The 13972-nt window shown below is 41.0% G+C and overlaps 1 protein-coding gene across 1 annotated transcript in view; it reads left to right on the forward strand.

The window, feature by feature from the left end:
- The window catches only part of PEX5L (peroxisomal biogenesis factor 5 like), a 109880-nt gene that overhangs the window by 79916 nt on the left and 15992 nt on the right, over positions 1–13972 (forward strand). The window contains exon 8 of the mRNA XM_027111183.1: positions 11637–11753. Coding sequence (XP_026966984.1) covers positions 11637–11753 — 117 coding nt within the window. The remainder of the gene's footprint in view (positions 1–11636; positions 11754–13972) is intronic.

Below are 13972 nucleotides of genomic sequence, written 5' to 3' on the forward strand. Positions count from 1 at the left end.
ACCATTTAAGTCCAGTTGGTCTGATGTGTCATATAAGGCCTGTGTTTCCCTATTGATTTTCTGTCTGGATGATCTGTCCATTGATGTAAGTGGGGTGTTAAACTCTCCCAATATTATTGTTTTACTGTCGATTTCTCCTTTTATATCTGTTAACGTTTGCCTTACATATTGAGGTGCTCCTATGTTGGGTGCATATATATTTACAGTTGTTATATCTTCTTAGATTGATCCCTTTATCATTATGTAATGTCCCTCTTTGTCTCTTGTAACAGTCTTTATTTTAAAGTCTATTTTGTCTAGTATAAGTATTGCTACTCTGCATTTCTTTTGATATCCATTTGTGTGGAATACCTTTTTCCATGCCCTCACTTTCAGTCTGTAAGTGTCTCCAGATCTCATATGAGCCTCCTATAAGCAGCATATATATACGTCTTGTTTTTGTATCTATTCAGCCACTCTGACTTTTGATTGGAGCATTAGTCAGTTTACTTTTAAGGTAATTATCAATATGTATGTTCTTACTGCCATTTTTTAAATTGTTTTGGATTTGTTTCCACAGGTCTTTTTTCCCCCCTTTTCTTCTTTTGTTCTCTTTGATATGAAGACTATCAGTTATGTTTGGATTCCTTTTTCTTTTTTGTGTGTATATATATTATATTATAGATTTTTGGTTTGCAGTTACCATGAGGTTTTCATATAACAGTCTGTATATATACATGATTGTGTTAAGTTGCTGATCTCTCAATTTCAAATGCATTTTTAAAACCCTGCATACTGTTTTTTTTTAATTTTATTTATTTATTTATTTTTGGCTGTGTTGGGTCTTTGTTGCAGTGTGTGAGCTTTCTCTAGTTGCGGCGAGTGGGACTACTCTTTGTTGCGGTGCGCAGGCTTCTCATTGTGGTGGCTTCTCTTGTTGTGGAGCAGGGGCTCTAGGTGTGTGGGCTTCAGTAGTTGTGGCACACAGGCTCCGTAGTTGCAGCTCAAGGGCTCTAGAGCACAGGCTCAGTAGTTGTGGCACACGGGCTTAGTTGCTCCGCAGCATGTGGGATCTTCCCTGACCAGGGCTCGAGCCCACATCACCTGCATTGGCAGGCAGATTCTTTAACCACTGTGCCACCAGGGAAGTCCCCTGCATACTGTTTTTGATATCATATTTTGCATCTAATTGTTTTGTGTATCCCTTAACTGCTTATTGTGGATACAGATGATTTTACGAATTTTGTCTTTTAACCTCCTTACTAGCTTTGTGTGAGGGTGATTTTCCTACCTTTACTTATTTTACCAGTGAATTTTTCACTTTGTAATTTTCTTGTTTCTAGTTGTGGTCTCCTTCTCGCTTAGAGAAATTCCTTTTAACATTTGTTGTAAAGCTGGTTTGGTGGTGATGAATTCTTTTAGCTTTTGCTTGTCTGTAAAGCTTTTGATTTCTCCATCAAATCTGAATGAGAGCCTTGCTGGGTAGAGTATTCTTGGTTGTAGGTTTTCCCCTTTCATCGCTTTAAATATATCATGCCACTCCCTTCTGGCCTGCAGAGGTTCTGCTGAAAAATCAGCTGATAGCCGTATGGGACTTCCGTTGTATGTTATTTGTTGCTTTTCCCTTGCTGCTTTTAATATTCTCTCTTTATCTTTAATTTTTGTAGTTTTGATTACAGTGTGTCTTGGTGTGTTCCTCTTTGAGTTAATCCTCTATGGGACTCTCTGAACTTCCTGGACTTGGATGACTGTTTCCTTTCCCAAGTTAGGGAAGTTTTCAGCTATTATATCTTCAAATATTTTCTCAGGCCCTTTTTCTTTCTCCTTTCCTTCTGGGACCCCTATAATGTGAATATTAGTGTGCTTGATGTTGTACTAGAGGTCTCTTAAACTGTCCTCATTTCTTTTCATTCTTTTTTCTGTTCAGCAGCAGTGATCTCCACTACTCTGTCTTCCAGCTCACTGATCTGTTCTTCTGTATCATTTAGTCTACTATTGATTCCTTCTAGTGTATTTTTCATTTCAATTATTGTATTCTTCATCTCTGTTTGTTTATTCTTTATATTTTCTAACTCTTTGTTAAAAACTTCTAGCTTCTCACTCTGTGCAGCCATTCTCTTCCAGAATTCTTTATCTTTACAATCATTACTCTGAACTCTTTCTCAGGTGGATCGCCTATCTCCATTTCACTTAGTTCTCCTTCTGGGGTTTTATCTTGTTCCTTTGTCTGGAATGTATTCCTCTACCCCCTCATTTTGTCTAAGTTGCTATTTGTATTTTTATGTATGTGGTAGGTTAATTCTATTTCTCGACCTTGGAGAAGTGACCTTCTGTGGGAGACGTTCTATGCATCCCAGCAGTGCACTCCCCTCTCGTCACCCAAGCTCTATGCTCTAGGCTGGTCTAGAGGCTTGTGCAGGCTTCTTGGTGGGAAGGGCCAGTGCCTGACCACTGGTGGGTGCAGCTAGGTTTTGGCCCTCTGGTGGGCAAGGCTGTGTCTGGGGGTGGCTATGGGCTCAGGAAGTCTTTAGGCAGCCTGTCTGCTGATGGGCAGGGCTGTGTTCCCACCCAGTTAGTTGTTTGTCCTGAGGCACCACAGCACTGGTGCCTGTAGGCTGTTGGGTGGGGCCAGGTCTTGGTGCTAAGGAGCCAAGCTGGCAGTTGCCAGCAGCAGTGTTCATGCATTTGAACGTTCCCCAATATGCCACTAGTGTTTGTGTCCCCATAGTGAGCCACAGTCACCCCCCACCTCTCTCCAGGAGACCCTCCAAGACTAGCAGGTAGGTCTGGCCCAGGCTCCTATCAAATTACTGAGCTTGCCCTGGGTCCTGGTGCACATGAGATTTGGTGTGTGCCCTTCAAAAGTAAAGTCTCTATTTCCTCCAGTCCTAAGGGACTCCTGCAATTAAGCCCCACTGGCCTTCAAAGCCTAATGCTCTGGGGGCTTGTCTTCCTGGTGCCGGACCCTCAGGCTGGGGAGCCTGACAGAGGCCTCAAACTCTCACTCCTGTGGAAGAATCTCTGCAACATAATTTTTCTCCAGTTTGTGGGTTGCCCACCCAGGAGGTATGGGATTTGACTACATCGAGTGTCCCCCCCTCCTACTTGTCTTATTGTGGTTCCTTCTTTATGTCTTTAGTTGTAGAAGATCTTTTCTAGTAAGTTCCAGTTTTTTCCATCAATGGTTGTTCTGCAGATAGTTGTGATTTTGGTGTGCTTGTGAGAGGAGGTGAGCTCAGGGTCTTTCTACTCTGCCATCTCGGCCATTCTCCTGAAATCCAAGTTTTGATGTGAAATTTCACATCTAGGATGAGGGGGAGAAAACATGACTCTTGGCTAGACCCGGCCTATAGGCCACCAATTTGCAGCCTTTGTTTTAACCTGAAGTTTCTCCAGCTCATTTGACCACAGAACTCTTTGTCCCTAAAACACTTTTTGAGGAAATGCTACCACACGTCATTAGCCTGCCCAATCCTTCGAGGAAGCCCCATCATAAGGTCCCTTCCTACACCTAGTCCTCCTTTCCTACTCCAGTCCACTGACCTAAAGTATGCTCCAGTTACTCTGGATGTGTGATAAATTACTCCAGCACTTGTGACTTAAAACAACAATATTTATTTTGCTCAAAAATCTGCAATTTGGGTAGGGCTCAGAGAGGATGGCTCATCTTGGTTCCACTATGTGGCTTGAAGGCTGGTAGCATTGGCGAGGGGTTGGAATCATCTACAGGCGCCCCCAGTCACATATCAGAAGGCTTACGCTGGTAGTCACCCGAAACCTTAGTGTGGTAGATGGCTAAAACACCTACAGGTGGCCTTTCTTTGAGGCCTGGGCTTCCTTCCAACATGACAGCTAGATTCCAAGGGTGAGTGGCTAGAGAGTAAAAGAGAGGCAGGCAGAAACTGTATCACCTTTTAGGATGTAGCCTTAAAAGTCACACCAGTTCACTTCCATTGCATTCTGTTTGTCAGGGCAAGTGTTCAAAGACAGGGCCACAGATTCCACCATTTAATGGAGTGTGGCAAAGTTCTGAAGAGGCTGGGAAACCAGAAACACCACTGTAGCCACTTTTGGAAGATGCAATCTGCCCTAAAAGGAAAGAATAAATATCTTGAATTCCAGATCTTTTATTTACCAATAATAGGGTGATTTTGAGCAAGTAAGTTTATTTCTTTTTGCAATATTTATTCACCTTCTCTTGAATTGCAGTTACCTCTATTTTTATTTTATCATTGAACAGTGAGCTTCTTGAGAGTAGCATCAACATCTAGGTGTTTTGTTTTGTTTAATATTGCTATGATGCAAGCACAAACATATAGTTTGGGTTTAGCAAATATTTCTAATGCCTTATTTTATAAAGCTGGTAGGGAGTTTCCTAGTGACTTTCCCCACTTGGAGACATGGCTAAAGGAGAAGAAACCCCTTTGGAACAGAGTCACATTGCTTGTAGTTCACTGTTATTCTGTGCCTGTCTCAGCCTAACCAGTGTTGTGGTTGGGCTGGCCCTTGTGTTTCTTACTATGATTGCAAGATGCCCTCAGCAATAACTATCAGGAAACTTTTAAAGAAAAATAAACGTTTATTACTTACAGGTCCTAGAAATTACATGGCACAACTGGGACCACACAGCAAAGTCACAGGTAGAGAGAAAGAACGCAAGCATGGGTCTAGGGCTGTCCTTTTACTGGGTTTGAGAGTGGGGGCCTAGGGTTTCAAGGGCCCACTCTTTATTGGTGAATTTAAAGCATAAGAGTGGGAATTTAAAGCTCTGGAAGAGAGAAAAAAACAATCCTCCCAAATGGTCAGTTGTCAAAGAACTCTAAAACAAAGGAGTCTGGGATGTAAGGTGCGGGGGGGGGGGGGCACAGCTTGGCCCTTTATCTAGTCTTGTAGCTAGCAATGTGTTTATTCGAGATAGCCAACTTTGAAGAGGATGCCATCTTTGAAGTGGGTGCCTCTTTGAAGTGGATACCTCGGCAATCAAAGCTGAAGTCGGGCGCTTGCTTTACAGGAAGAAAAGCTAACAGGGCTCACACTATAACTATCCACCTGCCGCTTCCCTCCTCACATGACTTGTTGCATGGAACATGAGACAAGGCTCAAACCCAAGGGCCCTCCCCATGTCCCCAAGCCTGTGGTAAAGCAGCCCTGTAGTCTCCTGCCCTTAGCAGCCCAGAGAGCAGCCAGGAGACCTACAGAAAATAAGTAGCCTCTGAGAAACTGGCCTCACAAAACCTTACTCTCAAAGCAGCAGCAAACAACAGACTTAGTCTCCAAACCTCATTTCAGGGCACTTTTAGGGCAGTTCTTCGTTATGAATGCAAATACCACTGGAGCTACAAACAGGATCATGTAAAATTCTGGCTCTGCAAAGGCGTTCATTTGCTAATGAATACCCTAAAAGCCCTTTCAAAAATGACCCCTGGGCTTCCCTGGTGGCGCAGTGGTTGAGAGTCCACCTGCCGATGCAGGGGACACGGGTTCGTGCCCTGGTCCGGGAAGATCCCACATGCTGCAGAGCAACTAAGCCTGTGTACCACAACTACTGAGCCTGTGCTCTAGATCCCACGAGCCACAACTACTGAGCCCACGTGCTACAACTACTGACGCCCATGCGCCTAGAGCCCTGCTCCACAGCAAGAGAAGCCACCACAATGAGAAGCCTGCGCACCGCAACGAAGAGTAGCCCCCTCTCGCTGCAACTAGAGAAAGCCTGCACGCAGCAATGAAGACCCAACGCAGCCAAAAATAAATACATAAAATAATAAATTTATTTTAAAAAAATCTGTTCCCCGGAACTGCCACCTATTCATCCTAATTCTGCTGTCTGCAGAAACAAGGCTAAACTGCTTGCTCTGCGCCCAGCACCCCTCTGAGCCTTGCTTTACCAGGTGAATTGCTTCATAAACAGGCTTACTCCTGCCCATCCACTCTTGCCTGAAGAGACTCCAGTTTGTCAATGACCCTCACTACGTGGCACACCCAGGACTTACACCCAGAACTCAAACTAATTCTGACCAATCAAAATTCTATCCTATCCCTTGGACCTAGAGATTATCATACTAAGTGAAGTAAGCCAGACAAAGACAAATATCATATGATATCACTTATATGCAGAATCTTTAAAAAAAAATGATACAAATGAAAGTGGCTACAAAACAGAAACAGACCCACAGAGATAGAAAATAAACTTATGGTTACCAAAGCGGAAAGAGGGAGGGAGGGATAAATTAGGAATTTGGGATTAACATATACACACTACCATATATAAAATAGATAAGTAACAAAGACCTACTATATAGCACAGGGAACTATACTCAATATTTTGTAATAACCTATAAGGGAAAAGAATCTGAAAAAAAAATAGCTATATATGTATGTCTAACTGAATCACTTTGCTGTACACCAGAAGCTAACACAACACTGTAAATCAACCGTACTTCAATTTTTGTTTAATTAAGTTTGAAAAACATCTTTGGTTGCAGCCACATGGAATCCTCAACTAACACTGAGCTGTCAGTCAACAAGTGATGTGAGTGGGGACATTTCAGCCACTCTTCACCAGCCTGGGCTTCTAGATCCAGGGAAATGAGGTCCCTAACTCATCTGCACATAATTTCACTTCAACAAAAATTGTTTATTGTGGCAAGTACTTTATCCAAACTTGCATAGTGATTTTCATTCCTCACTTTGCAAGGGATACTTTCTTTTCTTTTGCATATGCAGAATGGGTTGGTTGGTCGTTTGGTGGGTTTTTTCTTTTTTTTTTAAGTTTTGATCCAGTGACAGTTAATCAATGGATATCTAAAGCGGCAAAAGGAAAGTCAGATTCCTCACAAGCAGAATTGACATTTAATCTCACATAGATCAGTTCCTTCACAACACAACCCCAGGAGGTTTCTAAGCAACTTATGTTTGACCCACAAAATTGAAAGGAACTCTATTTAAACTCAAGATAACCAAAATAGACTGGTGAATGGGAGCTGATAATATGCTGCTATCCCTTAAAATTCCCTGGTTCTAAATTAAATTGCTTATTTTCTTATTCTTTATATTTTAATTAATATTTAATTTTGTCATGGTTCTTACAGAAATTTTTATATACTAGTTTTACAATCAAAAAGTGAAAGGAGGGCTTCCCTGGTGGCGCAGTGGTTGGGAGTCCGCCTGCCGATGCAGGGGATGCGGGTTCGTGCCCCAGTCCGGGAGGATCCCACATGCCGTGGAGCGGCTGGGCCCGTGAGCCATGGCCACTGAGCCTGCGTGTCCGGAGCCTGTGCTCCGCAGCGGGAGAGGCCACAGCAGTGAGAGGCCCGCGTACCACAAAAAAAAAAAAAAAGAAAAAAAAAAAAGTGAAAGGAAAATGTCAAACATATTTTTAGAGAAATGTTTTAAAGTATATAATTTTTGGAGATCAGTGAACGGGCTAGAAGCCCCTTTCCAAAAAAAAAAGTGATCCTGGACTATGATCCCCCTTCCCCCTTATTCTGATCTTCTGAGTTGATCTGCACAAAGAAGCCTGAGCTATTATTGAATGAACTCAGTCTTCTCACTTTACAAATTATAAAAAATAATCTACAGATGGGTTTAAATGACTTGCTCAAGTTCACAGGGTTAATGGCAGCTGCTAGCACGTACCTCTTTTCTTCCAAACCACTGGTCGAGAATATGGGTATTGGAATTCAGAGAGGTAAGAGATTGCTGTAGTGTAGGGTCTTTGGAGAAAACATCATGGAGGAATTGAAACTGAAAAGATGTAAGCTTATTTTAAGCAAATATTACTTTTTCACTAAAATAATACATGCTAGCAATAGAAGATTTGGGAAATGCTGAAAAGTACAAGGGAAGGTGATGGGGCAAATTCCTCATAATCCCAACTCATGAACTCAGTACCGTGGGTGCATTTCTCTATAGTCTTTTTTTCCTCACACATTACTTGTTTTCTATCATTGTGATCATACTACATATCAAGGAACATTATAAATCAAGGCCTATTCCATGTTGTAATAAACTCTTCATAAATACCATTTTAATTGCCACATAACAGTCCATTTTTGCAATAATCTTCTTAACCTTGCTCTTATTTTTGAATAATTAGGCAGAAAGGAAAAATTTAACTGAAGAGGGGAAAGGTATCTAGAAGAGGGTATGTACTGATATATACAGAAAATTAAAACACCAAAATACTCACAGATGTGTATTTGAGCTTTGAGGTTATGGATGATTTTTGTTTCATTCTTTATATTTTTCTCAATGGTACAAAAGCACTAGTAAGCACACCTACTTTTACTGAGCATTTACCATGTGCTTTATGCCACAGACACACTTTCTCTTTTAGTCCTAATAATGACTAACCAAGACCACTAGTCTGTCTTCATTTCAAGGATAAGGAGAATGCGACCTGGAGATATTAAGGGACTTGCAGAAGGCCAATGATGGAGCCAGAATTTGTTCCCAGGGTCATATGAGGAGAAAGTGTCTGTTCTTAACCACCATACTGCACAGCCCAAGTTTTTAATGAATATCTACCATTGTTATAATTAGAAAACTATTTTAAAAATGAAAATGGATCGCAAACAATAGCTCGTTTCTGGTGTAAGCAGATAATTTATTACCTAGAGAGTGTAGAAAACAATCCACCACCATCCCAGAACAGCTAAGAAAATCATCAATGTGTAAAATCTCCTCAGTCATGTCTAAGACGTTTAAAATTCAAATATGTTTCAGGTTTCCCTGAAATTGATTAGGAATAGAAAAGAAGCAGTGTTAATTGCACTTACGTGAATGAAGTCTGGATTCTGAGACCAGATGAAAATTGATTGTGCTAAAAGTAGTCTTCTGTAATTAAATGAAACTGTGCAGTGCACTTTAATTAGTCAGCAGAACTTATTCTAAGTGGTAACAGTCAGTCCTGGTGTATCTCATGAAATTAGGGCCTGACAGCTCCACCTCAACTGAGGTTCTCTTTCCACAGCAGTCTTATTTATTCATCTACTGCTCTAATTTGAAACAGCAGGAAAGGTGACTTTTGTAATAGAGACGTACACATTACAAAATGTTCCTCATCCTTTCATTCAAAAGACTTGTAATTGCTTTAGATTACAAGGAACCTCACTAAGGGAACTTAACTACCTTAGAAAGTACTTGAAGTCTTTGGCATTTCACATCACCCATCAGGGGGGCTTCAGAAAGTCAGTAAACATTATAAAATTCACTTGATGGATTTCTCTTTGTTTCTATGCAGACAAGCTCAACCTGCATTTTTGAAAAGCTATTCAAGAAAGCGTCTCCTCAGGAGCTAAATGAGCAGGTTTCCTGGTATTTTAAAAAGGAAAGATAATTTTTCTTTTTATTATTTTTTAACCTTTCTTAAATTATAAAAAAAAATACTTATAGAAAATTCAGGAAGTACAGAAGAGCAAAAGAAGTGAGAAAAACATCACCTGTCATCCCTTCATTCAAAGACAGATTACTCCTAACATGGCAGGATATCTCCTTCTAGTGCTTTATCTAGCTGTTGTATATCTGAGATCCTTCTGTTGGCACCATTTGGTGTTCTACTAGAAAGACTCCTTGAAAAAGAAATTTTGAATATTATTCCTAACCTTAACCTGGGTAAGTGGTATCCATTCCATGGGCTTCTAGCATATCAGACACAGATTATCCAGATGCCTGCTGTCCCGAGCCTTTGTTGAGGGAAGGCCTCTACTGAAGGGACAGGACCCGTATCTGGGGTAGGAATGAGTATTCTGGACATAATAAAGAAGGAGAACAAAAAGTACTATTTATTACTTAGTAGCCTGGGATTAATCACATTGGGCTGGCCCTTTTTCCCTGCATGTGTGTATTCAGAAGAAATAAGCTTATAATTATCATTCGGAGCAACTTTGAAGAAGAGGTGCCACCACAGAACAGCCACCACCCAGGCATGAGGGTGGAGTAGAGGGTGAGACTGGGAGGATTAAAAGATAAAGAACGACCTTTGATTGGATGTCAACAAGTCACAGAATTTAGAATCACAGAAATTGAGATTTGCAGAGAAATTGGATCTCAGACTCAGGTGTTCAAGGAATACCCATCTCTTTGTTTTCTTTAAGGAAAATAAAGTGGTTTCCAAACATCTCTTTTACCAAACCAGGTAGCAGTCTTAGGCACCAAATATGGAAGGCTTACGTGGTACCAGAAAACAAGGACAGAGCCTCCATCCTCTTGTCTGTCCTGCTGACTGCTAACAGCCAACCAAGCCCCAAGTGGTTCCTCAAAACCCAGTTTCTCTCTACTTCTCTGCCATATGAGGATCAGAGTTCCTAGCATACCCTCTGCCATTCTCTGGGAGGTCGGGCCAATTTGCCAGGGAAATACCTAAAACCTAAGCATCATCTCCCACTCCTTTCAGAACCCACCACCCTCCTTCTCTTTTCCTGCCCCTGCAAATTCCCCCTTCTCTCTTAAGTTCTTTATGATACTTGCCTCTTTTTCCTCCCCTGCCTCCAGGACACCTCAAGTACTCTCTTCAGGCTTAGTAAAGTAGAAGCCAACCAGGGACAGATCTTGAAGAAAAATTCTGCCTCAGTCCAGGAACACATACTTCCCCTGAAGTAAAGGAGAGCTAATGGCCTGGTGTCCCTTTTGAAGACTTGAAAGTTATAAAGAGGAAAACACAAAGCAGTATTTTTCAAAAAATCATCCTGCCATAGAAAAGACCTTGAAGGGCTTCACTGGTGGCGCAGTGGTTGGGAATCCGCCTGCCAATGTAGGGGACGTGGGTTCAAGCCCTGGTCCGGGAAGATCCCACATGCTGCGGAGCAACTAAGCCTGTGAGCCACAACTACTGAGCCCACATGCCACAACTACTGAAGCCCGTGTGCCTAGAGCCCATGTTCCTCAACAAGAGAAGCCCGCGCACCACAACGAAGAATAGCCCACGCTCGGTGCAACTAGAGAAAGTCAGCTCACAGCAACCAAGACCCAAAATAGCCCAAAATAAATACATACGTACATACATACACACCTTGAAGAGGTCTCAGTCGAGTTCACGCCCAAAGCTGTTCTCCTTCATTCTTTAGCACCAGGAAGCCACGTTTGCCATAAGGGGATGAGCATGAGCTTAGAATCCAGACTGTGGTTCAGATCCTGTGCAATCCCAGCTTTATGACCATAACCCTCTAGACTCAGTTTTCTCCTAGCACAGTGCTTGGCACAAAGTAGGATCAACCAATGTTGCTTTCCCTTGTCCATGGCCAGCTGCCCCCCCAAGTCACTGCCCAGCCAGTCCCAAAGCAGTTGCTCTAGTTCCTCATAGCCTAGGAGCAACTCTAGGAGAGACTGCCCTTCCTAAAATGTGTGCCTGGTACCCACACTTGAAACTGTTCAAGGAATGGATTTGTAGCTGAATTTGGTTTATGTGAGCCTGGTTCCTCAGATGGTAACTATTTTCCTCCTGGAGAAAGTCAGAACTAATCTAGTTTGACACTTTGAGCACTGAGTGCCCTCCAGAAGCTCTTCAACCATGAGTATCATTGGATGTGGCTAGTTTGAACGCTTTATTCCTCCTCAGAACTCATTTTTATCTATGAGGAAAACTGTCTCTCTGGAAATAAACCAAATTATATAGCATGTTCTTAAATCTCTCTCTCTTCATTTTTCCTGTCTCCTAGTCAGATACAGAGTTTTGGGATAAGATGCAAGCAGAATGGGAAGAAATGGCCCGGAGGAACTGGATATCGGAGAACCAAGAAGCCCAGAACCAGGTTACAATCTCAGCTAGCGAGAAGGTGATCATTTTTCTTCTTACATATGCTGACCAGTTTTCTCAACCTCTGTGGATCATATTTTTATAAATTAGTTGATAACTATTTTGTGAAAAAAATTCCAAGAATTAAACACAATTTCATGTCAATCTGACCTATAAGAAATTCTGGCACGTGAAAACAGTGTAATCTTCCAATGCGTGAAGGCAGCAAAGCTGGAATGGAATACCCTTATTTTTTTTATCAATGTTAAGACAGTTTGGCAGCCAACCAGAGCTTGGCCAGTTACTGAACTAACATTGAGGGCGGGTTAGAACAAGAACTGGGCTAATCCCACAATGCCTGAGCCACGTCAGTAAGCTGACAGAAGTGATATCATTGGGCAGGGGGGTAAAAAGGGGGGCTTAGGGCTGTATTTCACAGGTGGTCTTTATGCAGCTAGCAAAGAACTCAGTGGAAAAGATACACTTCACACAACCAGGTCAGGTCCCAAGGGGATTCCTCAGAGATATTCCCCTGAGAAGAGCCCCAGCAAATATGTGAGTACAGTCAGCAGCCAGTCCAATTACCCATGAAGTCCCAGTTGCTCTAGGGTTTATGCTTTTAAAAGCACTTGGGAAAAAGAAAACACTTGAGAAATAAGTTTAAATGACTTGAAAGAAAGAGATGGAAAGATTGAATTTTCTTTCACAGGGGAAACATAAATATATAAATGTTTATGTTATGTTTTTTGGTGGTAGAGGAATTCTCAGTCATACTCAGTTCTGGATACCTTCCATGTTATTTAGTTCAACCCAACAAATTTTACTGTTTGCTCTAGATACTGGGGACTGTGATGAATAGTCTCTGATCTTATGGGATTAGCATTCTATGTAGTCATTGAAATGTCCTTCTTCTTCCTCCAGTATTCTCTGTCCCACAGTAGGTGAGGCAAAAATCTCATAAAATCAGATCAACCATCTCATTAAAACTAATTAGGTTAATTTTCCACAAAGAAATCGAGAGTGAGAAGAGAGAATGTTGATGCAGAACATCAGTCTCTGGGCTGTAATCCATGCACCAGAGCTCCCCACTCCCAGGGCCCCATATCCCTAACACCACTACATAAGCTGGTCATACCCTATGGATTTTGACAAAGAGTTTTGTCTTTCTAAGCACCTATGGAGAGTGAAGGTCTCCATTTGATGTATTTAAAAACCTTAGTAGCATCATCAGCAGACCTAGCTTATTTGTATCTATCAAATTGGAAGGATTTTATGACAATCTCTGCTACTAAGGTTGCAACAAATAATATCTCTGATACTTCTGATGAGAGTCTGTCAGGACATACTTTCTCAAAAACAATTCAGCTACATATATCAAGGGTCTCAAAATAGTTCATAGCCTTTAGCATAATAAATCCTTCTAGAAGTCTATCCTAAGGTAATAATTACATGCAGACAAAGATTTGAGCATGAGGCTTTCACTGTAGCTTTATTTATGATAACAACAACAAAAAAAAATTGGCAGTAACCTGAATGTCCATCGAGAGGATTGATTAATTTTTAGCATAATATAAATAATTTTAATAACTAAAATTAAGTGGGGCTTAAGCTACAAACCTGCATATATAGTATGAACTTATTTAACTTATATACTCAGAAAAATATTAGAAGATTATTTGTACATTCTGTATTGTTTAAATTTTTGCAATAAAAGATCGTAACTTTAAAGCATACATTCTCAGTGGAGAGATACAGCCCCCCAATGGGACAAAAACTGGTTTGAGGAGTAGAAGGTGAAATAAATCTTAGATATGACAATGGTTTGTAGCCCTCCAAAGGGCCACTGTATATAAACAGATGTGCAGTATGTGGTATTAACATTTCAAGGAAGTGAGTGGCAGCACTTAGCAAAAATATGTCCCAAAAGTCAGTATTTTAAAAATCTTGTGGGGAAATGGCTAAAACAAAAAGAACAAAAGAAATGCCAGAAGGAAGACAAACTCCAGAATATTAGCAGTGATCATATTTAAGTCATGACATTATAGGTAACTTTTTGTTTCTTTTCATATTATTCGATAACAAAATAAGATTAACATTTACACAATGAAAATGTACCACAGTCAAAATAAGGGGAAAAAGAGCAATTTATACTTAATTGAAATTAATCAAATAACTTAAATAAAATTAATTGAATTCAGATTAAAAAAGAACTGACTGAGTATAACAATGAAGAGTGAAATCAATGGATCTGTGTTGGCC

This window comes from Aethalodelphis obliquidens, unplaced genomic scaffold (assembly GCF_003676395.1).
Source record: "Aethalodelphis obliquidens isolate GAN/ISIS:26980383/991018 unplaced genomic scaffold, ASM367639v1 scaffold1, whole genome shotgun sequence".
NCBI lineage: Eukaryota > Metazoa > Chordata > Mammalia > Artiodactyla > Delphinidae > Aethalodelphis > Aethalodelphis obliquidens.